Source organism: Brassica napus, chromosome A2 (assembly GCF_020379485.1).
Source record: "Brassica napus cultivar Da-Ae chromosome A2, Da-Ae, whole genome shotgun sequence".
NCBI lineage: Eukaryota > Viridiplantae > Streptophyta > Magnoliopsida > Brassicales > Brassicaceae > Brassica > Brassica napus.
Genome location: NC_063435.1, coordinates 24,129,867 through 24,156,772, shown reverse-complemented (window position 1 = coordinate 24,156,772; position 26,906 = coordinate 24,129,867). Strand labels below are relative to the sequence as shown.

Genomic DNA, 26,906 nt, shown 5'->3' with positions numbered 1-26,906 from the left:
AGCGAAGTTTTGGTGGAGTACGAAAGCAGATAATAGAGGTCTTCACTGGGTTGCTTGGGATAAAATATGTCTACCTTTCGAGAAAGGGGGTCTAGGCTTTAGAGACTTATATGACTTTAATCTGGCCTTGCTTGCCAAGCAACTCTGGAGGCTCTTACACCATCCTAAATCGCTACTAGCTAGAGTACTAAAAGGACGATATTTCCATCATTGCAGTCCCATGGAAGTCAAGTCGTCAAATTCTCCATCCTACGGATGGAGAAGTATACTAGCAGCACAAGATCTTCTGCGAGAAGGCCTGAAAAGAACTATAGGAACAGGTGATAGCACACGGGTTTGGTTAGACCCGTGGATTCCGTCATCCCCGGCAAGACCAGCTTTAGATACAGGGGTCTTCCGTGACCGTGATCTTCTGGTTAGCCACCTCTTAGACGAGACCTCAAAGCAATGGAGAATGGACATCATTGAGGCTTTGATAGACCCAAGTGACATCCCGTTAATACGGAGTATTCGCCCAAGTTCTACAGGAAAAGCTGATGGCTTCTGCTGGATTTATACGAAATCAGGCCAATATACTGTAAAGTCCGGATATGAGCTAGCCTTACAACTAAAGGAAGGAAAGCTTGTGCATCAAGTCATCGAACCAAGCACGACCTCCCTTAAAGCCATGTTATGGAAGTTGAAGACAACCCGAAAGATCAAACACTTCTTGTGGCAAGCATTATCAGATTGCTTACCGACTTGCAGTAGGCTTGCCGATCGCCACTGTGGACTAGATCGCATATGCCCAAGGTGCGGAACCGAAGAAGAAACTATCAACCACTGCCTGTTCCGATGCCCTCCTGCATTACAAACATGGGCCCTATCGGACATCCCATCATCTCCGGGTGCATTCCCGAGCATGTCTCTTGTAGACAACTTTGACTATCTACTCCTTCGTGCACAAAAACTAGGAACACCTACTACTGCGCTGGCTTGCTTCCCATGGATTCTGTGGTTCATCTGGAAAGCGTGAAATGAAAAAATCTTTAACAGTAAGGAAATCCTTCCCCCGGACACTGTTAGTCATGCAACCCTAGAAGAAGAAGAGTGGCGTGTTGCACAAGTACAACTACCTACACAAATGCAAGCACCCGCACCCAGCGTAGATGTTTCGAATGATTCACCATTCCCTCGATGCCAAGTGGACGCATCCTGGGTGAAAAATTCAAATATCTTTGGCGGGGGTTTTGTGTTTGATCTCGAGCCAGGATCGCACTCCTACGACTCTGTTGGAATGAACCAGGTTTCATCTCCACTTCATGCAAAGTTCAATATCTTGCTTTGTGCAATGAAATACTCTCTGCAATTAGGTTATACTTCGATGTCGTTTGAATCGGATTGCCTACAGCTGGTTAAGCTGATACATGAAGAAGAAGATTGGCCAAGTTTGGCTTCAGAATGGAATGATTTCACCTTTCTGGTTTCTGAGTTTAATGTTTTTTTCATTTCTTTTATAAAGCGTATTCACAATGTAAGAGCCGACATCCTTGTCAAAGGAGCTCGACTCCAGAACTCAGTTTTTTCCCATGTAAACTCTTTGATTCCGACATGGCTAGCCTCAAAAGCTAACCTATTCGTCTTGAATTAATAAAGCATGGTGTTTATCGTAAAAAAAAAAAAAACCAAGTGGATCGTTCTTGTCAGATAGTAGTAGATCGTAATTTGTGAATACTAAAATTTTTTGATTATATTCGGTAATTGCATATCCCCTTTTTGTTTGTTTAATAGAAGTAAAAAACGTGTTACATTGACTAGAAGATGACTTTTCAACACGGCTAATCAGAGATCCACGTATGCAAGTTCAATATCTGGTCAAACCAAGACCTCCGCCTCGACATTTTACCTCAACCCGAAATACCTACATAAACCCGAACCAGAAAAACCAAAACCAAATCTGAACTTTTATACAAAAATATCCGAACGGGATTTATGAACTTAGTATTTTGGTGTTTGGTTATAACCCGAACCGAACCGAAATCCGAACTAGGATCTGAAAATATCCGAAATTAGTTAAATATGTTAATGTTTTTATATATTTTAAGAAGATTTAGATATTTTAGAATATTCAAAATATTGTTTTAGTTTGTTTAATTATTATTTTGAGTACTTTTTAGTTAATTTAGATAGTTTAACTAATTTTTAATTAAATTTGTAAACAATTTATATATTTTGAAAAAAATTTGTCAATTTTTTGAGGTTTAAAAAAAATATTTTTGGACGATTTTAATTTTGGTTACATCCGATCTGAACCGAATCCGGAAGGAACCGAACCGAATCCGATCCGATAATTAGTAAAACTGGAATGGTATTTCTGAATATAACACCGAAAATGTGATAATCCGAATCACCCAGACTAAAACCGAATGGTCCACCGAACGCCCAGGTCTACCAAGACCAGAATAACTATTTGTATTTACGTTTTATGAATAAATAACGTTAAGATCGAAGTTTGAGATCTTCAAGAAAAGATTTTGTAAGAATACAAAATCAGGATATAATACAAGTCGCTAGTTTCTTAACTTGAGAAAAGCAAGTGGGAACTTTACACTCCTTTTATTTATATATATCCTAATGAGTATAATTAATTAGTTGGCATAGCCGTATAGGTACGACGAAATAAACAAAATTAGTGGAGTAACTAATACTCCATCTATTTCATATTAAATGTTATTGCAGAGAAAATTTTTGCAAAATAAATGTGATTTTATCATATCAATAAAAAATTTATTAACTTTATTTTTTAGTTTATTTTTCTATTGATTGAAATATGGTTAGTTGTATTGGTAATAATGTTTTATATAGAAAATATGCAAAATTAAATATTTTCTTAAACAGATGGAGTAAATAATAGTTCATCTGTTTCATATTAAGTGTCGTTGTAAAGAAAAAATTTGCAAAATAAGTGTAGTTTTAGCATTTCAGTGCAAAATTTATTAACTTTATTTTTCAGTTTATTTGATTAAAATACGGTTATCGTATGAAATAATGATGTTTTAATATAGAAAATATGCAAAATTAAATGTTTTATTAATCTATGTGCACAAATCTAAAGTGACTTAATATGAAACAGAGGAAGTATGATAAAATTAGCCAATATTAATTCAATACTTTTTAGGGATTATGTGTAAATAACGGTAGTATTTAAGAAGGAATGTCATTTTATTTTAATTTCCTATTATAGATTATATTATAATTTAATGTATATCAAATATCGTTTCAAAATATTCTATGGTTTGTAAAATATTTTTAATATTTTCTGTTTATGTGGTAGTATTAGTCTATTAGAAAAGGGATATTCATTTATTTATTTCTTATTATTGATTATCCTATAATTTTATGTATATCATATATGATATGTAAAATTAAATAATTTAATTAATTGATCATAATCTCTTTTCGTTTATGTTTTTGTATTAAAAGCTGAATATTCGGATTTTTCATTTTTTATATTTGATTTTTTAAAACTTTAAACTATAATATATAGTTAGTGAAGAATACATATTAGAACAAAAAAATATATGTATATCTATTAGTTAAGATTGTTTCAAAAAAAATATTATTTAAGATAAGATATTTAGCTTTGTTACTATAAATTAGCTCAAACAATTAGGATGTTGTTAAAATATGAATATTCGGTTGTGGTTATTGATAGATTTCATTTTATAAATTGAAAGGAATGTGGAGATTTTGTCAGTAATATTGATATCATTTGGTTAATTTTATACCTAAAAATAGGAATTATATTTCAAATGTCCTTTGATTGTAGGTATCTATAATTGATTGAGTATAACATTTCAAGTAATGTATTTTTGTTATATTTTGTTAAAATTAGTAATATAATAATCGTGGTTATATAAACCATAGTTTCAGTATATGATTTGACATGACAAATTTTCACAAGAAAAACCAGATTTTTATTCAAGATTTGAAATCTATACAAACCGACATAACATTTTATTTAGTGATATACATTAAAACAACTTAACATGATAAAGAGTTTTTTTTTTATTTTTTTATATTAATATCTAATCTGGAGAATAAGCATATGATTTTTACAAACTTGAGGAGTTTTTTTTATCCGAGCACTATGTGACATGTTCAATTCGTGTTGAATTTGTTGACTAAATTTATGATAATTCTATGGTTTAGGTTTACCATACATAGGTTAATGGAGCAATATAAGACATGGGGATAGATTGGAGTTTTGGTGGGTTTTCAAATTTTAAAAAGAGTTATGATTGGCTAAGGAAAGAGATAATGAATGGATAAATAAGTCAATTAAATATAAGTGGTTTAATGTTATCAATCATGGTTTAGGCGAGTGTCATAAACTTGTAATATTGAAGGTGAAATAAGAGTTAATTTTAATTTGTACTTCAATTTTAATAGATTAGATGTCTAGCGATAGTCTATCAAAATTTATATCTATTAAGCCTCTTTTAAAAACAAACATTTTTGGCAATAATTACTTTATATCTATTAAACCTCTTTTAAAAAACAAACATTTTTGGCAATAATTAAACACTTAAACCAAAAAAAAATATAGGAAAATTTTTTTGAGAAAAAATATATCAACGCTTACATTTTTTTTTTTGGAACAATCAAAGCTTACATCTATCTCTTGGAAAAAGTTAAACATTTTGTTTGCAAGACTTACAAATCTTTGATATTTTCCCTACAAGCCCCACCATTAATTTTCTTTCGTTTCATCGATGACCAATTTAATTTATACTATTATAAGATCTAGACGTAATCATATATCTTGTTATATACCGGCAGATTCATTAACTTAAATTAAGACGATTTTCTGTAAAAAGAAACTCATATTGCAACGAGTTACTACTAAAGCCTTCTTGTGCAAATTAAAAACACGTAACTATGAAAAAGACTACTCACTCAAAATTTCTACTATATTTTAAATTTGGATACTCAGACTGGCATCATTTAAAAAAAAAAATAATCAGTCGTGCTTGGTTCTATTCGTTTTTACACGCGCTTTGGTTACCATTTCTGAACACATTGGACCATTGGTGAATGAAATGGGGTTTCATTTTTCAACAAGACTGAAAAGGAAACAATTTAAATTAGGGCAATTGTCAATAATAGCACCTTTTGAAGTTTATGTCACAAAAATAGCACTAGAAGGAGAAAGTCACAAAAATGACATTCATTAAAGGGTAAAATATCCCTAATACCCTTGGTTTAAAATTAAATAAACAAACAAAAATAAATATAAATAAATAAAAAAAAAAAAAAATTTTATAGTTTCAGATTATATTTTTCAGATTCGAAATTTTTATAATTTTTTTTTGAATTTTTTTTTTCGAAATTTTTTTTTATTTTTTTTTTAATTTTCTTTTTATAATTTAAAAATACTTTTTGAAACTGTTTTTAAAATTTTTATTTTTATTTTTTATAAAATTTTAAACCCTAATTCCAAAACCCCACCCCCTTAACTCTAAACCCTAAGGTTTGGATTAATTAACCCAAGGGGTATAAGTGTATATTTACCTCTTTAATGAAACCTATTTTTGTGACTTTGAACCTTGAGTGCTACTTTGGGAACAAAAACTTGGTTTGGTGCTATCTTAGTCTTTTTCTCTTTAAATTATTCAAAATTAATACACATGAATACTATTTTATATCAATGATATCAGACAGCTTTTGGGACTTTCTGCGACTTGTCACTGTTTAATACATCCCTATAAGTTCTTTTCCAGTACTACTCCTAACCTCACAAAAAAAAAAACAAGAGAGAAAAGAACCAAAAGATTATCTTTAAGACAAGAACAGAAGAGGAAGAAGAATGAAGTTCGGGAAAGAGTTCTCGTCGCAGATGGTGCCTGAATGGCACGAAACCTACATGGATTACAATTACCTCAAAACCCTTTTAAAAGACATCATCAACTTCAAACACAAAAAGAATCCTCACCACGGTCACGGCCACCACCTCCACCGGAAGTTCACGCTCTACCGAACATTCAGCGGCTTACTCTCAAAGTCGAGACTAAAAAGACATCACCACGGACACGGACACGGACACGGGCACGGTGGTGGTCATTTTTCAGATTCAGACGACGACATCGAGGAAGGTTTGAAGTCAGCTCCCATCTTGGTTCACTCGGCGAGTCACGGATACGAGACGACATTTCTCATGACGGCGGAGGAAGGAGGAGAGTACGAGATGGTATTTTTCCGGCGACTAGACGACGAGTTCAACAAAGTGGAGAGGTTCTATAAAGAGAAAGTCGAAGAAGTGATGAAAGAAGCTGTGATGCTCAACAAGCAGATGGATGCTTTGATAGCTTTCCGTGTGAAAGTGGAGCATCCTGATGGGTGGCCATGGGAGGAACGTACGGTTGAGATGACTCAGTTAGCTTCTGACGTCGCTAATTCTGCGGCGGCCGTCGCAGCTTCTACTCCCGCCGGAGCAAGATCCAGTATGTAATATTCTCTCTGTTTCAAGAATAATTTTATATAGTTACAACAAAAAAAAAAGAATAATTTTATTTTTATTTTTATACAATTTAAAATAAATATACAATCTCAAAAGTAATACTACTTTCTAATATCATAATTTTAAAAGTTCAGTTTATTTAACTAGTAATTATCTTAATTAATCTGAGAAAAATCATAAACATTCTAAAAATTATATTGAATATATAAAAATTTTATATTTGTGAAACGAAAAACTTCTCAAAATTTCTATTTTTGCGGACGGGAAGGAGACTAACTGAGTGAGTGATGACTATGTGCATTCTCACCGGTTTAATTTCCGGTTTATCCAAAGTATGGGTTGACTAATAATTGATTCCGGTTTTAGCCAGATTGAAATTTAATCTGGTTGGTTATATTTAATGATTAATTCCGGTTTTACCGAACCATTAATGAAATTTGATGATTTAAAACTCCGGTTTGGTTGCAGTGAAACCTGGAGGTCAAGCTCACATGGAGGCAATACAAGAAGGAGGATCTAGCAAAGCTGGAAAGTCCGACGAAGATGAAGATGACGATGATGCGGACAAAGAAGAAGAAGATAAAGATGTGTCCGACGTAGTGACCAGTGACATAAGTAGATTAAAAGCTGCGAGGCCATCTCCAATAGAGGTTCTTGATCGCGTCAAGATGAACCATACGAAGGAAACGCCACGGTCCACCATTAAAAGCGTTCTACAGGTATCGAATACAGAGCTCAAGTTCAGCAGAGATAACCTGAGGAGAGTCGAAGAGAAGCTCAGACGCGCCTTTGTTGAGTTCTACCAGAAGCTTAGGCTGCTTAAGAGCTATAGCTTCTTGAATGTGTTGGCGTTTTCAAAGATACTGAAGAAGTATGATAAGGTAAGAGATTGAGAGTTTTTTAGTTTAGGTTTTACCGAAAACGTGCTCACCAAGCTACTCTTTGAACAGATAACTTCGAGGCATGCTACAAAGTCTTACATGAAGATGGTTGATAACTCCTGCTTTGGAAGCTCTGATGACGTAAGCTCTTTTATTTGATAAAATTGACTGATACTTCTTAAGTCTCTCCTTGATACTCATCTTCTCTTGCTTCACCATTGTCACAGGTAAATAAACTCATAGAGCGTGTTGAAGCTACCTTCATAAAGCATTTCACCAATGCTAACAGAACAAAAGGAATGAACATCTTAAGACCCAAACCTAAAAGAGAGAGACATCGTATTACATTCTCCACAGGTGCATATATTCATTATATTTTCCTCTTTTAGCCTTTCAGGTCTCCTTGCGTGTGGAAGAAGTTTCTAATTTCGGAAAAGTACTTTTTCAGGCTTCTTGGGTGGATGTGTGTTTTCTCTAGTAGTGGCTCTATTCGCCATCATACGCACCCGGAACATTCTGCAAGAACAAGGCCAAAAACAGTACATGGACATTATGTTCCCTCTTTACAGGTAAAACCTAATTTAATTTGCTTACTATGTTTATACTAACGATTTGCTTCTCTCTTACACTTTCTTTCTTCTTGTTCTTGCAGCTTGTTTGGGTTCATTGTGCTGCACATACTTATGTATGCTGGAAACATTTACTATTGGAGGCGGTATCGAGTGAACTATTCCTTCATATTTGGGTTCAAGCAAGGATCTGAGCTTGGCTATAGACAAGTTCTACTTGTGGGCTTCAGCATTGGAGTTTTGGCTCTTCTTTGCGTTATTGCCAATCTTGACATGGAGGTTGACCCCGAAACTCAAGAATACAAACTATTCACCGAACTTCTTCCTCTTCTCCTCCTCATTGTAAGTCCCTAAAATGCAATAAACTCAGCTACATGAAGATACTAACACGGTGATGTTTGTGATCTAGGTGATGTTTATAGTTCTAGTCTTACCATTCAACTTCTTCTACCGCTCGAGTCGCTTGTTCTTCCTCACATGCCTCTTCCACTGCCTTGCTGCTCCTCTTTACAAGGTAACTTTACCTGATTTCTTGCTGGGAGATCAGTTAACAAGTCAGGTGCAAGCTCTTAGAAGCGTCCAGTTTTACATATGTCACTACGGTTGGGGAGATTTCAGACATAGAACAAACACTTGCACAGAATCAGATGCATACAATTCTTTTCTGTTCATTGTTGCTGCCTTCCCATACGTTTTTCGTCTCCTTCAGGTACAAAAGACTCATCAGACAAAATCTTATTCATTTTCTTCATTCATATAGCTTAGAACCTGATACTTGTGCAGTGCTTGAGACGGCTATTTGAAGAGAAAAACGCAGAACAAGGATACAATGGTCTCAAGTACTTCTTGACTATAATGGCTGTCTGCTTGAGAACAGCTTACAGTGTTGTCGACGAGGAACATAAGTTTGTCTGGAGAATGTTGGCCGGGGTAGTCTCAGCTATTGCTGCTATTTTCTGTACTTACTGGGACTTGGTGTTAGACTGGGGTCTTCTAAACAGGACTTCTAAGAACCGTTGGCTCAGGGATAAACTCCTTATCCCACAAAAGAAAGTATACTTCATTGCCATGGTGAGCAACTAATAATAAGCCTTCATCATTTTGAAACCATAAGAGCAAAACTGATTACTAACTCTATAAGAAAAAACTTGTGCAGATCTTGAACATCTTGCTTAGATTTGCGTGGCTGCAGACCGTGCTGGATTTCAACTTCTCATTTATGCACAGGAACACGATGGTTGCTGTTGTAGCCAGTTTAGAGATTATCCGCCGTGGGATATGGAACTTCTTCAGGTTAGAGAACGAGCATTTGAACAATGTGGGGAAGTACAGGGCATTCAAGACGGTTCCATTACCGTTCAACTACGAAGAGGATGATGACAAAGGCAACTAGTTTGTTCTATCTCTCGTCTTAATTATGTAAAGGCAAGATATAAGTTTTGAGGGGGGGGCAGAAGGTAGATAATCGTCATTAAGCAATGTACTCTGTATTTCTCGTTTTCAGTTCTTTAGTACCACAATCTTCTCATGTAATAGAGTGGAGAAAAAAGATGCATAACAGAAAAGCTCTTGCGGAAATGTACCTTTTGAGTATGACAAGTGTTTGGTCTACATTTGGATATGTAGCTCAAGGTCTTGGAGGTTTATAAGCCTTGGATACTTTATAAGCCTGAGGAACCGTACAGCTCCTGATATGATGTAATGTGCTTTTGACATCTGCTCAAATTAGATTAAAAACAAATTTCAGTTTATTCATATAGTTGCAAGTGAACACGTGAAGAAAAACATTTCTCAAGAAGTTCCAACGAATAAAACACTAAGAAACAAGAACTTAATTGAGTATAGTCTCTATAAAGACAACCTAACAAGCTTATTGTATAGAATTCGATCATCTCTTCCTGTGTTGCTCTCTAGCAAAAGCACTCTGCACAAGTTCCTGCACGATCAAAAAGATACAGAAACAGTTTTACTCAATTCTATAATTACATGATTGACAAACTCATGTTCGGAGAAATCTGTTTCACCTTGACTTCTCGGTGAGATATGAATTTTCCCAAGCTGTGAATAGTTATTCTCATATCTTCAACCTGAGAAAACAAAAAAAACATTATTGCAAATTCGTTCTGAGAGATAATGAGATGACAGTTTAAAGACGAGTTCAAGCTTCTTCTTACCCTAACATAAGAAAGTGAACGCAACTGCTAAAAGAAAGAACCTTAAATGAGTCAAAGCTGCAAAAGACGATAATAGCTATTACCAAATGTAACATGAAACCTTTAAGTTATTGTCCACCTACTTTAGAATATTTGTTCCGTTTGAGTTGTAGAATAAATCCAGGCCGAGGAGGTTCCTCTTCTTTCTTTTCTTCTGGAGATTTCATCTCATTACTACCTGATCAGGGGTTTTCTTCCCTGCCTCCACTACCTTTTTCCTCGAGTCACTGTCCATGCTCTTGTCTACTTCAGCAACCTTCTTTTTAGCCACCTTTTTAACGATTCTTTTCTTTACAATTGTCTTTGAAGGGGTCTGCTCTTTAGCCTTAGCACCAAGATCTGAGCTCCCACCTGTTTGAGCTCCAACAATAATTTCTGAGCCCTTCTCTTCGTTTTCGGCGGGTCTCGCAACACCCTTCTCATCGTTGACAGGCGTTTTAACAACTCTTTTAATAATCTTTTTCACCGTTTCTTAGTTCCAGATGCCTGAGCGCTAGACGGGTCTCCCGAGGTCTTTTTCTCTGCATCCTTGGCTACTTTGCCAGCAAGAGCTTTCTTGTGTGCCAACCATTGGGTTTTCCAAGCATCAAATGAAGGAAGACATTCTGATAAATCAGGGACAAACAATACGGTGATCTTGATGAAATAAAGCAGTCACTACCGTCACATATCCACTTGTCCAACATCTCAATTCACCCTTAAACTAAGAGAGGTAAAACATACCTCAAGAAATGGATTCCAGTGACGACAGTTGCTAAGATCAAGATGTAGCTTATCCTTTGTGTGTCTGCAACGCAAAAGTGCTCTCCCGTGGCTCAGACAATGAACAAAAGGCAACAAAAAGCGTACAAGGGAAGAAACACACCTCAGCATTGTCTTGATTAAGGAAGACTGATCAACTGATGGGTCAATGCCGTCTGTGGGATCCCAGGGACCACCAGTCGCCATGAAAGAACGATCTTTTTCAAGAACCCCAAATTTTAATATGTTGCATATATGAGGTATTCAAATAGTTTATCCGAAGCAAGATCTTCCCAAGCAGTCCTGCTCAGCCCACTCATTAAAATCATCTGAACAACAGAGAAACACATTACACATGAGCCAATTTCTTTTTCAATACAATCAGGATCAGTACCAGTGGTGATAAATTGTGCAATGACACAATCAAAGAGGTAGAAGACCATACAAAGCAAAAACACGAGGTAATCTTGTCTAATGAGAAAATATTAATTCCAAACAGTCTTGCCTCCAGTTTGCACAGCTAAAGACTTTGTGGGCGTATATTTCACATCAACTCCACCATCTTCAGTGTAATCATGCTTAAAACTGCCGTCCTGAACAAAAGACCATTAAAGTTACAAAACTTTAGCTAAATTTATAAAGCAAAAGTGAATCCACAAATTTCGCTCTAATATACTGACTCGGGTAGGGAACAAAAACTCCAGAACTTATGATCTATTTAAACTGCTTGAGCAGGGTTAAATAAATCATAAATGAGAAAGCAGAAATAATTCACCTCACAGCAGTATGCATCGAAAGTGAAAGCTTTTGTTTCGGCCAGTTCACTACAACCTGAAATGCACATATTGAGGTTTACGATCATTTAGTGCTCCACTGAGGGTTAGAAAATGATTGAGAGATAGAGGAGCAGATACCTTGGAAAACTCAGAGGGCACAAAAAGCCTTGGGTGTCTTTTATCTAGTGCCAAGTAATCCCCCTCCATGTCAACCAATCGCGAGGGTAAAACCTACAAACAAGTCACAAACATTGCGGTACTCAGGATACTGAAGGCAGGTAACTCTGCAATTTTCATTCCTGTCACCATAAAGTGTCTTATCAACGAATATATAAGCATTTATAGTTTTATCCTTGTAAACTTTTCCAAGCTTCCTTCAGTTCAAAGTCCCAAAGACAAAAACTCATCGCAATTAGGGAAATTAACTAGAGACCACAAACCATATATCAGGGTGCATATTTTCCCTCCAAAATGCTACCAAACTCAGGACAACATATAGCAGGATAGTGCAACGAGATATTTGTCACAGCAAGTTCAAAAAGCAGGTAAAATGATACCACAAGGTGGCAAGAAGTCAGAAGCTTGGCGATAACATATGGCCACATAAGGAAAGAGGAAGTAGAATAACCCAAAGTAGAGGAAGATATCCCGTGAAGAGGAAAGGAACGAGAAAATTGAACTAAAAATTTGGATGAAAAGGGTGACAATGGTAGTGAACTAGGGATTATCTTGACAGATGGCAACACAGACATAGTAATCGAGCAAGGACAATGGGTTGAATAAAAAAAAAAAGCAAGAACCAAGAGAATGAACGGAAGAAAAAGAAGATGAGGCAACCCTGAGGAGTAGTTAAAAACATCACCGAGTGAGGAATCTCTTGGAACACTTATTACCAATCACTCCGTATAGGCCTAATCGGTGAATGGCGCCTAATAGATGCTTCACGATGTTGTGAATCCCGCCTCAGAGAGGAACTAGGTGTATCCCGAGAAACAGTTTTCGGCACTGGAGTCCGCTCCTTTGGGTCCCTGGACGTCGGTCTTGCTGTTGGAATCCTTTTCCTGTCCTTTGCTCTTTGCCTTTCGCGTTCTCTCTCTCGCTCCTTATATCTGGCATGCAGGTTCTCACGACGACGCTCAAACTCTCTGAGATAACTCGCCCGGCCATCTTTCCGGAGATCATCAACACGAGGACCACCACCACCATGAGCCAGCGCTAACGATTCCTTTTCCCGTTCTAAAGTCTAAAGACGATGCACTAAGGATTCCTTTCCCAGTAGTGCCGTAATCCCTGCCTGGAGGTAAGCTAAAGCCATAACCAGGATTTGAAGAACTCTCCGGGTAAATATAGTCATAAGAAGGGATGTGTTGGGTGGAATAAGAAGATGTGTTTTGTACTGATAACCCGTGAGTATAAAATCCGAGCCTTCTTCCATAATGCATACCTTCTTGGTCAGAATGGCGTAAAGCAGAACTTCGTTCTGTAAGATAATCGGCTCGTCTGCTACAAATGTTTGCTACTCAGTGCAATAATATACCATTTTTCTTCAAACGTTATTGCAAGTTTCTATATAGAAAGGTCTTGGGAAAACATAGCTTCCATACCGAACAAAATAATAATAAATAATAATAATACAGATCACACGGGTACTAGAAATGAAACTATTTGTAAACCTAAGCTCTATGCTATGAACAGATTATCCTACAGAAGAATGCATCATCAAGAAAGAATATACCTGACATGTCCATCAACAGCAGAGGTATGGAGCGACTGAATGAATAACTGTTGTCAACGGAGGAGTGAGGCTTGGTCATACTGTACAAATCAGTCTGCCAAATCATCATAATAACCAGTATCATGCAAACTGTAACACAACAAACTAGATATTACAATAGCTGTGAGAGTGAGGGCACCACCTGACGACCAAAACTAGATGAATCAGCATATCGACCAGGATAAGCACTTGACCTTTCACCAAAATTATATATTATTTACAATCTAATCTGTAACGATTGATACAGTCAATGAAGTGAGGGGTTAACTTAAATCAAATTTAGTAATAATAAAGATGGGATTTTGAAGCGTAAAGATTTGATCATCTTACATTCTGAGGATAACCCGATTGCGATCCCTGCGGCTGTTGTCCGTAGCCACCACTCCCTCTCTTGACGGATACATGTCTTCTCAGATTGCGATTGTAATGAGTTAGTGAGCAATTGAATCACGAAAATTGAGTATCAGAAGATTGATTTTGTATTCTTCACGTAGTGGCAGAGAGAGAGAAGGCGTTACCCAATTTGGGGGGGATTGAAGAAGCAGAAACCCTAGGAATAGAGATGGAGGGAGAGGATGGTTGTGAACGATTCGGAGCCTTAAAGTAAACAAGAAGACCGTTGCTGTGAGAGCAACATTATCAATGCCAACTCTTATCAAACATCTTAGAATATTTAATTAGTATTTTTAGTCTAAGAAGTTTTCTAAGATACTTAAGTAAAATACAACATTATCAATGGAACTTTTCGAAGGTTCTTAGGTATAAAATCATTTTTTTATTAATAAATAGTAATTAAGATATATCCATTTATATTCAATACATTAAAAAGAGAAAAAAATTTTATTTAATTAAAATTACAAACATTTTATTACATTCCATACATAAAAAAAAAAAAATCATAAATCACACATTTATTCAATTCATAGAAACTTTAAAATCATTGGTTATTTGGAAAATGTCGAAATTTAGCCCAAATATTTTCGATTAAATCGAATTTTAATTGTTCATGGGCTTGTCTGTTACGGACGCTCGATCGACGATCCATTGCAGTGCCGAGATTTGAATTCGGAGTAACGGTGAATGTATCATCTTCCTCGCTTTCTTGAAATTCTCTCACGTTATACTGAGTGTATGATGATCGTTCATCCTCGACAATCATATTATGGAGTATGATACATACCTTCATAATATTTGCTATTTTGTCTTTATCCCATAGCTTGGATGGATTTTTCACTACGGCAAATCTAGCTTGCAGAACTCCGAAGGCACGCTCGACATCTTTTCGAACAGCTTCTTGGGTTTTAGCAAATAACGAATGTTTCTCACTTTGAGGAAGTCGGATAGATTGAATAAAAGTCGCCCATTTAGGATAAATACCATCAGTGAGATAATATGCCAAATGATATTGATTACCATTAACATAGAAGTTCACTTCTGGCGCAATTCCGTTAATAATGTCATCAAAAACGGGGGATCGATCAAGAATATTAAGATCGTTCATAGTACCTGGAGCTCCAAAAAACGCGTGTCATATCCAGAGGTCACTTGAAGCTACCGCCTCCAAAACAATTGTTGGTTTTTCGGTTCCTCGGGAATACATTCCTTTCCAAGCAGTGGGGCAATTCTTCCACTCCCAATGCATACAGTCGATGCTGCCAATCATCCCCGGAAACCCACGTTGGTCTCCAATATAGAGAAGTCTTTGCAGATCCTCTTGTGTCGGTTGGCGTAGGTATTCATCACCAAACAAGCTGATTATTCCGGCGGTAAATTTGTGCAAAGATTTCCGAGCTGTCGTTTCAGCAAGCCGGACATACTCATCAAGCGAATCAGCTGCACCGCCATAAGCCAACTGTCGGATTGCTGCAGTACATTTTTGTAGGGGTGTTAGACTAGACCGTCCGGTACAATCGGTTCCTTGTTGAAAATACGGTATGTTGGTTTCGAGACGTTGTACAATACGCAGGAACAAAGATTTGTTCATTCGGAACCGTCGGCGGAATAACTCGGGATTGTAAGTTGGAGTCTCGCTAAAGTAATCATTCAGAGCTTCTGGTGGCCGTCTTCTCGGAACCTCTCCATATAAATACGTTGCTTCCGCTTTTTTGGTTCTTCATCAAAGTTTTGAACGTAATCATTAACATAATCTTCAACGTAATCATTAACATAATCTTCATCATCGTCATCGTTATGGTAGTGATAATGAGAAGAAGATGCCATTAGAGTTTTTTTACATTTAAAATGAAGAGTTGATGAAAGGGGAGAGATGTCTTTAAATTGCCAATGATCTTTCATATTTATAGGGGCAAATAAGCTCTTCTCGTGATACAACTTGTGAATGTATATTGTGTTCTCGTGATACAACTGTGAATGTATATTGTTTTGTTGTGGAAGTAAAAAACAACTCATGTGACTCTTACACCTTTGAATTATTATGTTGTACCTTTGAATTATTATGTTGTTTAAAGTGGTTCACGAGACAAGTAGTTGTTGTTTCAAAGTCACATTTTAAAGTCACATTGCACAGTTGGGTGACAAATTCAATATCAATAAGTTAATTATGCAAGTGATTGAATCGAACAATATACATGGAGTGGAGGCATAAACAATTAACTATGGAGGAATAAACAATTAACTAACAAAAAAGTGCATGAACCCTTACATTTAATTCATTACAATACAACACATTTGTAATTCATAAAGTTCATAACAATACAACACATTAGTACATAGTCTCATAAGGGTTAACAGCATTAGTACGACTAAGACAAAGAGCATGACACCAACACAAACTTCCTAAACCAGACTTAGTAATGCTGTTAACACCAACATCACTTCCCTCCGATCACCAGACCAAGTACCACTAATACAAAGAGCATGACACCAACACAAACTTCAAACTCAATTTTTAAAGTAAACGACTTCTTTGCCAAGTCAGAAACTAAGTTCTCTAGCCTAACCACCTTTTCCTCAGACTCAAAGTTACTCATTAAGGTAAGGTTATCTACCTTTTCCTCCAACTGCAGAATGTGTTTATCCCTCGCCCTCATCTCCTCCATCACCGCGACGTCCCAAAACTTCCAGACATGGCAATCGCCATCATCCACATTCTTGCAGGTGTATACCCTCCTCCCCGGATCGTTTTTGATGTAACTAGAATTGGTGCATCACCACAATAGCAAACCTGGGGGAATCCAAACTCCACCTCAGGTTGTGGAGGATACTGCATAGGGTACTGAGACGGCTCAGGATACTTCAACTCCAACTCAGCTTGGTCACGACCAATAAGCTCTTCTGTCTCGCTGTACCCACTATCAGCTTGATCCCCACCATAGTGTGATGAATCTGAAGGCTGGCTGTAACTATATCGGCCCATTTTTACGAATTAAACCTGCAAAAAAAAAATTGAAAGTCAGTCAATAGTAGCCTTAAGATGATAGACAACTATATCAAATGTCGAAAATAATTTTTTTTAAGAACTACCAAGCAGAAAAACATTTAGGTAAATACATTTACTACACATGGGAAGTCACAAACACATACATTAAGGAAAATGCTACCAAACAGAAATACATTAAGGTACCAATTATGAAACAACGAATTCAGCAACACATTTCATGAAATACAAACATAGTAACTAGTTCAGGAAATACAAACAGATATCTCAGCAACAGATAGTCAGAAATACTGAGCGAGCAGCTTGTTCTTGACAATCTCTTCAGCCTCGCTTAGTGGTCCTGTCTTGGCTAACAGTGTGTCTAAAATGGCAAGCTTTGACAGTCTCTATTTCATCTCCATCACAGTAGTAACATCAGCAAGAGACTTTCCTTGACCCACCTTCCTTCTTGCTTTAGCCGCTTTGACACCTTCAGGCCGGACCTCTTCATCACCAACAGTGGTGCTTGAACATTCCTCTCCAGCTTTTCGCTTTGCACTCCCAGTGGGTTTAGTGGGTTTAGGAGTGTTAAGACTGAGCCATTTCTGCTCAAACCTCAACACGCACCACGCATACTCAAGATTGAATTTCCTCTTGTGATCAGCGTAGTAGATATCATAAGCCATCTTGAGGACGTCAGTCTCGCTCTGACCAGAAGTTATCTGTCTCTCCGCTGCCGAGTAAGCACCGCAAAATTTGTTGGTGAGGTCATTAATCTTCTGCCACCTCTGCTTAATATGGAGCCACTCTCTTGGTTCACCACTCTCTTTAGCATGTGGAGTAGATTCATAGTACTCAGCAACACGTTTCCAGAACGTCCCTGATTTTTGTTCATTCCCAACCACTGCATCCTTAGATGTGTTGAGCCAAGCACTTATGACGACCTCGTCATCAGCTGGAGTCCATTGCCTTCTCTCCTTAGAGGCAACTGCTGGGTCTTCATGTTCAGGTGGACCGTCAGGTTGTTGTGAACTATAAGGAGGTATCTCGGATGGATACTGAGTAGAAGGATAACTTCCATACTGAAAATTTTGGCTATGGAGAAGATAACTATAACTAGGGGACTCACTATAGGGATTCAATGGATTCCTTGGATCCATTTCGATTAGAAGGACAGGAATAGAAAAGAAAGATACGTGAGAGAAAGAAGAGAGTAAGGGATAACCACAACAAGAATTAAACTTGTTGCTGCTATTTAAAGAAATTTGAGAGAACAACCATCAGAGAGCTTAAATGTTTCTGTAACAATCAACTACCAGGGTCTAATCAATATTTATTACTCGAAAAATAAAGAATCAAAGCAAACAAGTAAGTAAATATAACTTTGCCAAGTAACACTCCTTCGAAACCAAACTAAGTAAAAAAGTCAGTACAGCGTTTTCATTAAATGTCGAAACCTACTTACTTCAATTTACACACCAACTAAAACAACACATGTCAATGATGAAGCCAATGTATCTAAAACAACAAGTATAGAATCAAAATTCAGTATAGATCACAACATATAACGTGGCTCTCCATCAACTATACAATCAAAATTCAGTTCACTAATCAATCAAGTATATAACTCAAAATTCAGTTCACTAATCAATGAAGCATATTTTTTTAACTAAAGTTCACTAATCAATCAAGCATATTTTTTTAACTAAAGTTCCCTAATCAATCAAGTATACGAAAAATTCACTAAAAAACCTCTGCTTTACAATCAAAAACACAGATCACTATACAATCATATTCATCGGTAAACAAAAGTCCATCAGAAACACGAACCAACAGATCACTATACAATCATATACAACCAAAAGGCGAATCACCAATCTATTTGTTTAAATGATTCCTCTATATAGCTAACGGAGGACGGAGAAAGAAGACAAACCTGTTGGTGACGGCGGCGGAGATGGTTTCCAACCGGAGAAAGAAGAGAGGCGAGATGGACGAGAATAGACGACGACGGCGGAAGTACCCGTCGAAAGCGAGAGAAGGAAGAGACGATGAAACCCTAAACCCAAACTCCGCGGACCTTGATCAAACCCAAAGCATGCAAAATATTAGAAACACATAATCGATACGAGAGAGAGAGAGACAGAGAAGAGGGAGACAGAGAGAGAGAGTAATACGAACCTGCAGATTCGATGGCGAGATTAAACGATCGATCGATGTGGACCGATGATTCTTCAGTTCCAGCGAATCGCCGTCTACGGATTGAGAGAGAGAGAGAGAAGAGGGAGACGGAGAGAATAGATCCAGAGCAAAACGACGAGACCCTCTACCGCTTCACAAAACGTATCATAGAATGACACGTGACAGAAGAACGAAGTCAAAAAACTTCTTACCTAAAAATCGTCTCCTTCATTTAACTAGACTTTATATTTATTTTTGGACCAATATTGGGTAAGGATCGCCCATAAGAAGTGTTCAAATGTCTTGATAATGTTGCTCTTAGTTTTTAATATAAAGGTTTTCCTTTTTTAAGGACGCGGCGCATTATAGCAAAAGTCTTAATGGGCTTTCTTTTTTGCGCTTTCAGTACCTAGGCTCATTGTTTAAATATAGAATTATCAAATGACAAACAAGGAAATAATTATGGATATATTTCTATCTATATGACTAATATTTTTTCTTGAAATTATTTCATATTTTGTAATTCAATATCCATGTTTTTCAATCTTGTACAAACAATAACATTATGGAAATTTTTAAGTTTTTATGCAATTGACAATCTATGATTGTCCTGATAGTAACCTGGTCTGTAGTCTTGTGACTTGTCAAGTCATTTTGGTCTTAAGAGGCAAGCTGAGATACAAAGGTAAAAGACTCGATCAGGATACCAGAATCTTGTTTGCTTATGTGACCAATCTCGTGTTAGTGCTTTGAGTCATATAGATGTAATCGATGAACGAACACATGGACATTCTGCTTTGCCTATTGATTGGCTCAATGTCTTGGAAACCACTTTACAAAGTGTTACAGCATATGCTATTGGATGGTAATCTTTCATCGACTTAGCATCATCATGATTTGTAACTAGAGAGAGATACGGAAGTTGCCTATGCACTTCTTCTGGCATAAGTTCACGTTGAAGATTTAACAGCTTCCTATCAACAAAATTAACATTGGACGAACAAAGAAACAAGTCAAAAGGAAACCTGTTGTAACTTGTATTAACTTACATTAGTCTTTGCGAAAATATATTTGAAAATCTAAATAGAACAAAAAAAAAGAAGGGTGAACCATCTTGAAGGGACTGATGATAACTGGAAACAAAAACTGTTTACATATAAAACACACATTCATGTGTATAAATACTTTTCTCCTCTGCCCCTTCTTTCTCCACCATTTCTTCATTCTGCATGACTTTTATTAACCTCTGCCTCACTACTCTTCGATTCATCCTCAGTACTCTTCGCTGATTCATCAAACGCCATCAACTGCAAAGAAAAAGAAACCCATAAGCATTTAACTAAAGCTGTGATTGTGTTTGCGTTTAAAACAGTAAAAACGTAAAAGGAAGAGAAAACAAACCGGTTTGATGTCGCCGTTCCAAACGCAGTGAGAAGCCAAGAACCCAATGACGGCTGGGACAATGTATAACAAAGCAGGCTGAAACAGAGGCAAACACACACACACACCAAAACCCATCAGATAAACTCCACAAAAATAATGAAATGTCGTCAACAGTAAAGACACAAACAAAAACTGACCTGTGCTGCTTGAAACCAGTTCATGACTACAATAGTGAGGACAACTCCAGCAACGTATCCCACAAATGCACTTGTGAAGTATTGTGGTTTACTGCGTCTTGACACATCAAATCTTAAAGCCAACGCAACAAAAATACCTAAACACAAACAAACACTAATGTCTCACATTCATAAGATATCCAAAAGAATATTGTGTCCCAGGATTATGCATTTGTCTTGGAGGACATACCCGGAATGACGATATCACCAAGCCCAAGCATAGAGTAGGGTCTTAGAGCATCACCAGTAGGGAACAAAAGCTGAAATATAAATTACAAAAAAAATGAGATTACTTTCAAATGACTCAGTAAATATCAAATTTGTTTTATGTACTGTTTGAGATATTTTGACTAACCTTGATCGGAGCATCAAAGGATTTGGCAACACTAACCATAACCGGGGTAAAGAAAACCCAGAAAATATCATAGAAAAACAGTCCTACCTGCAAGTCAAGTATAGACATCTTCAAAAATTTGTCGACTATAAATCACTCATAAGATGCAGGTAAGATATTTCATTCTTACCAAAAGGATGGCACCAGTCTTGAATGATCCAAGAGAGAGCATCTCAATTCCCTGTAATGACGCCATCGTTAGTTACCAAAAAAAAAGACACACAACAATGCAGAAGGAAAGGCCAAGGATATTGTTAGCTAACAATATTATATTCCTACGAATGGTAAGGTAACCTGAATGCAGAAGGAGAGGCCAAGGATATTGTTAGCCAGCCAATGTTTTTTCCAAGCATACCATGCGCAGAAGAAAGTTCCAGGGATTCCCGCAATAACTTGGGACTTTGTGAACTCTACCTCCACAGCTGTTTAAGACAAAAAGTGTCAGAAATTCGTAAGAAAAAGCATAACTCTCTCTCTGCATCACACAAGCAAATTTCAACCAAAACAATAACTGGATAGTGTAAAAACACACAGATTTACAAAGTAGGCAAACTTCAAAAGAGCATGGAAGATCATTACGCCAACCAAAACCACATCCAGATAATAAACAAGAGCGATGATAGTCAATTTTCGTTACGTACATTTGAAATAAGGAAAGCGCCAGACGATAAGATTATCATTCCATGGTTTTGGCAAAAACCTGCTGATGGCAGGCAACAACGTCGCCCTGCAGAACACAACACATAACTGTATATCAGGAAATTTGACAAAAGAAAAAAGAAAAAAGCAGAGATGCATGACTTAGACAAGACATACGAAAGAGCGACGATCCCAAGAACAAAGAAGTAAGCAGTGAGCACGGCATTAACCAAGTCCTTAGAGAGAAACTTGAACAACAAGAAAAGCGAGAGAAGCATAGCACTCCCAACCAACGGGAAACGCATAGCATGTTCTTTCGACATCGTCTCCTACAATCATTCCAAACAAAAACAATCCAGATCAAATTAGGAAAAGGGTTTCACTAAAAACTGATCTTCTCACCGTTGGGGGAGAATCCTTCACAGAACGGAAGCACCCCACGTAAACAGTGAGACATGCCGTAAGAACAACGTTCAAGTTCGGGTTCACATTCACAACGAGTGGTGCCACTGTCAAACCTGAAACCAAACACAAACACAAACACAAACAAAAAAAAAAACTCAACTTTATAAACAATCAATCAAACCCATTAACTCTAAACCCTAAAGGAAACCAAACATGATCAGAACCAATTAAACCGAAAGGTTCAAACTTTTCGTAACCTAACATTCGGAATCACCAAAGGAGACAATCAAATCATCGTGAATCGATCGGAATTAAAAAAAAAAACCACAAAGGGGTCATCGAGCAAGTGAAATTGTATAGAAGGAGAACCTGCGAGAGCGAGATTGGCGATTCTCTCACAATTCTTCATGGTTCAATCCTTTGTTTCTGTCAAGAGAGATCCAGTGGGGTCAAGTGATAAAAATTCAACCAGATCTGTTTAAAATACTAATTTAAATAAAATTAAAATGGTGAAGAGAGAAGAAGAGAGAGAGTTGGGGAAAGAAAGTTAAGACACGACGACTATAAAGGTCACTGGCTGTGACCTAGTTATGTGACAGACGTATGTTATTGGTGACATCAACTTATGTTACATCAGCCGCGTGTTATTATTGGTCAGTTAGTGACATTCATCGTCACTATGTGCATTTATTTTCTTTTGTTTTCAACTATGGAAAGTAAGTATATGGTAACAGATATTTTTCTAAGCTTCAACGGAAGGAAGACTATCATGTAAACATTAAACCAAACTGAACCGGGTATGAATTACAAATCCCATTCAATCCCTCTCTTATAATCAGAAGGAGAAGGATCCTTTCCACTTTACCATAACCGTTGTTTGTTTTTCTTCTCGTGAATTTAAATTCTGATTTCTTTTGAATTTTTAAACTTGACTAAGCGTACATTTTTCCACTATGCCAAACGAGGGACCAATCTCTCGTGCTAAACCGTAACATTAAGATTACAAAAAACAAGAATTGTCATTCTTTCAAGAAATCCCTGCATTAATAAAACATTTAGACTGAAAATTAAGGATCCCAAAACACGCCAAGTTTTTACAAGAGTAGCCCAGAGTCCAAGTGTCAAAAACATAGAACAATAAACATGGCTGGTTACTGGGCCTAGGCCATAGAGTCAAGTGGGCACTGGGCCAAGATAGGGTTGGCCGAAAAAACCAAGAACCAAAGCGATCCGGATCCGAAAAAATAGTATTGAACCCGAACCAAAACTGATTAAATATCTGAACGGATTTAAAATTTTAGTATCTAAAGAACCGAACTTGAATCCGATCCAAACCAAAGTATTTCGGGTACCTAAATATATCTGAAATAGATTTATATACCTAAATATATTAATTATTTTTAGATTTAATGTATACTAAAAACATCTAAAATATATAAGATACTTTTAGGTTGTCTAAAATATTTGAAAATATATACAAATAGTAAAAATTAAATGTCTAAAATAGCTAAAATACTCAAAACACCAAAATTACTTGAAATATCTATTGATTCTCTATCAAAATATTAAAACCAAACCAATTTATATGTTAAGTTTAGGTATTTTAACATATGTTATTCAAATTTATATGTGATATTTTATTTTATTAATAGATTTTGAGAAATTTAAAGTATATAATGAATTTTAAAATTTTAAAAATCATTTAAATAGGTTATCCGAACCCAAACAGAACCCGAACCGAAATTTAGAAATACCCGAATTGGGCTAAAATCTTTGACCCCGAACCGAAATCCGAATAGACCCGAACCGAACCCGAATGAGTACCCGAACGCCCATCCCTAGGCCAAGAATAGAGCCTCGAGCTAGTGATTTAAATTTATAAAGAATATATATAACAAATACAATTAAGTAAATATTACTCTTGTATTGATACGACTCTTGTATCTTTGGCATTGATTGATAGGGCATTAGCATTATGCTCTACATTATCCAATCAACAATTGTTAGAAAAATATTTAGAGAAGCATTTACTAAATGTTAATGCTCTCCAAATGCTCATTGCCAATGCTCTCAAATGAAACTTTTAGAAGGGCATTTGCATTTATAATTTATAAAATTAAAGTAAATCTATAATTAATTTATTTATTTTTTAAATAAAATCATAAAATCATTTTTATATCCAGAAAATAAAATTTTGATTTCTAAAATTAATTTACAATAAAAATATATTATTTGAATAGTATTTCACATTTAAAATATAATTTAATTTATTTTAAATGTGAAAACTTATTTTAAAAAATAGATATTTTAATTATAAAATTTATTTTAAAATAATATTTTTGATATAAACATCTTTTTAAAATTATTAAATAAAATAAATTAATTATATATCTTTTTAATTTTATATGTTAATATATTTATGTATATATATATATATGTATTAGGAATATATTCATTAGACATAAATATATTATATATTATATACTAATTTTTATAATAATTTTAAATAGCATAATCATACTGCTCTACCAATCATCTTATTAAACAGTTTAGTAAAAGCATACAGCTCCTGCTACTGCTAATGCTAATGCTATTGTTCTACCAATCAAGACCTTTGTGTCCATGAGTCTTGATCGGTATGGCAAAGGTAGTAAGCGTTTTGATGGTTGTGACTTAGCAATCTCTCTTTTAGGGGTAATGTGTCCATTAGTTGCTTGCCGTTTGGTTCTACTCACGTGAGTGGTCATGGAGAGGTTCGGTTGGTAAGGCTTTATCTTCTTGGTGTTTAGTGGGCTTCTTTCTTAGATCGTATAGTGTTTATGTGTCCAAGGCGTGTGGACCGAGCAGTGTGTTCCCCTTGTGGAGTTTTGAAGTCTCTAGATATTGGTCTTATCATTTGGCAGGCGAGACAGCAGCGGTAATTCCTGATCATTGGCTTTCATTCTAAAGACTGCTAGGTGTTATGATGTGTCACTTGCGTAGGTGTTAAATGTTTATGATTTTATTGTTGATCTAGTTTTATGTCTTATGTTTTTTCGTAAGTCACCCCTATGTAGGTTTGAGTAGCTCCAGTGTGGATTCTAATTGTCGTTTTGTATGGACTCTTGGTTCTGGGGCCATTTCGTTTAGCCGCCAGCTTTTGTATGAATATTGTATTTTACGTATGAATGAATTTCGATTTGTGAAAAAAAAATATTACACACAAAAAAAAATTGTTTTCTCACATAATACTATAGAAACTAGTTACCTAATGAAATTTGAAATAAATTTATTATAAAACTTGAAATTAGAATGTTACATAAAACTGATAAAATGTTTGTTGTCCTTAAAACTCTTATTTGAGATTGAAATTTTTTAGTAATTTTCAATTTGGTACTGAAAAACAAATTCATTCAAGATCACTAATAAATCAACTGATTTTTTTACAGGATAGTTTATTTGTTTGACCAATTTGTTACAGGATAGTTAGGCATACAACAAATAAGTGCTTTAATAATCGCCTAGACTATGTTCATCTAGTCAGTAACAATATAGCGCACTTGCTATCTTATATGAATAATAAGTATTATCAATAATATTAAATATTTGAGAGAATTTTTTATTTAATAATATAATAGTGGAGAATATTCTTTTTAGTGTGATATTTAGTGTTGTCGTTGGAGATGAAAAGAAATTTAGAGCTAAAATCACACTAAAATAGTGTAGTGGTTGGAAATGGTCTAAATGGTTGAATTAGTTTTAAGTTTTAACACAATAAATTTAAATTACATAATCAAATTATATTTAGATATTATTCTCTCCGTTTCATAAAGTTACATATTCTATAGAAAAATTTTGTTTCATTATTTTTGCATTTTCAATGCATGTTTTATTAACTAATTGCAAACTTTTAAAAAAAAACTTAACTGCACTTATTAGTTTTTTATTGGCTTAAAATTATGAAAAAAATCATAAAACAATTATGCAAATTTAATGTATTTTATTAAAATATGTAAAAAATTTAAAATATGTAACAATTTAGAAGGGAGAGAGAGAGTAATATAACAATATATGTAAGAAACTCAGTTTAAAAATACCATCACTAATGTGCTCTTAAGGAAAACAAAGTCTTGTAAGATGTATTAAGGCTTCGAATGGTGACCATCGTCCCGCTCTACCCCGCAGTTAACAGTAACAAAAATCTCTACATATAATATATATATATATTTTTATAACTGTTTAAACTGTACCGTAGTTGAACCACTTGTCCCGCACCACTCAAACCGCAATCACCATTCGGACCCTAAATTAAGCTGAATACAAGGTAATGGCAGTTTGGTAGATACACGAATTTGCGCCAGATAACCACAGTAGACATGCGTCCAATGTTGGCCGTTGAAAGCTTTAATAAATCAACGGTGTATATGAGTTCTAATAAAGTTGTAGACAAATACCTCAAAAGAAGAGGAATATCAAAAGGCTGCCTTTGGAAATCTTGAATGTAGTTGAGCGGTTAGTGGTCGTTTGACTGATAACATAATTTAAACGTTTTTACTTTAGTGATTAGTTAATTTACCATATTAAAAATTAAAAAAAAAACAAAGATATGAAACTTTAGACTTTAGTTGTGGTATAGCAGCTTCACAATCAAAGCATTTGCTCAACAAAAAAAAAAAACAGAATCAAAACATAATTGGACCAACGGTTAAGAAAACACCAAATGTCAGGAAAATCATGGTGTTATATATTATGTATTTTAAAAATACTTTTGTAAGAAAATTAAAATTTAAGAACTGAAGACTGCAAATTCTGCAAAAGACATTACAGCAACGAAGTTTATCAGCTTTTTGAGGAAGCTAA

General features: G+C 35.7%; 3 protein-coding genes and 1 pseudogene across 4 annotated transcripts; 1 reads left to right on the top strand and 3 right to left on the bottom strand.

The window, feature by feature from the left end:
• Window positions 1-5,840: 5,840 nt before the first annotated feature.
• Window positions 5,841-15,673, bottom strand: LOC106348769 (annotated as a pseudogene).
• LOC106391175 (phosphate transporter PHO1 homolog 5-like) lies at window positions 5,849-9,562 on the top strand. 2 transcript variants are annotated; one of them, XM_048744148.1, is made up of 9 exons: window positions 5,849-6,482; window positions 6,968-7,380; window positions 7,450-7,521; window positions 7,608-7,737; window positions 7,829-7,949; window positions 8,033-8,291; window positions 8,359-8,658; window positions 8,733-9,020; window positions 9,106-9,562. In XM_048744148.1, the coding sequence occupies exons 1-9, from the start codon at window positions 5,849-5,851 to the stop codon at window positions 9,340-9,342; spliced, it is 2,454 nt and encodes an 817-aa protein (XP_048600105.1). In that variant the 3' UTR covers window positions 9,343-9,562. The 2 variants fall into 2 exon arrangements, with proteins under 2 accessions (XP_048600105.1, XP_048600108.1); XM_048744151.1 differs by having other exon boundaries at window positions 6,251-6,486.
• A 1,563-nt stretch (window positions 15,674-17,236) lies between the features above and the next one.
• On the bottom strand, window positions 17,237-17,989 carry LOC125585029 (glutathione S-transferase T2-like). The gene has a single exon (XM_048753336.1). The coding sequence runs from the start codon at window positions 17,987-17,989 to the stop codon at window positions 17,237-17,239; it is 753 nt and encodes a 250-aa protein (XP_048609293.1).
• Window positions 17,990-20,015: 2,026 nt separating this feature from the next.
• On the bottom strand, window positions 20,016-22,620 carry LOC125580131 (signal peptide peptidase-like). Its single transcript, XM_048744143.1, has 11 exons — window positions 22,437-22,620; window positions 22,065-22,180; window positions 21,840-21,991; window positions 21,665-21,750; window positions 21,318-21,445; window positions 21,154-21,204; window positions 20,985-21,071; window positions 20,820-20,889; window positions 20,591-20,727; window positions 20,412-20,489; window positions 20,016-20,317 (listed from the first exon to the last, which is right to left on the bottom strand). Exons 1-11 carry the CDS (start codon window positions 22,474-22,476, stop codon window positions 20,231-20,233), a joined length of 1,032 nt encoding a protein of 343 aa, XP_048600100.1. The 5' UTR covers window positions 22,477-22,620; the 3' UTR covers window positions 20,016-20,230.
• Between the last annotated feature and the right edge of the window lie 4,286 nt (window positions 22,621-26,906).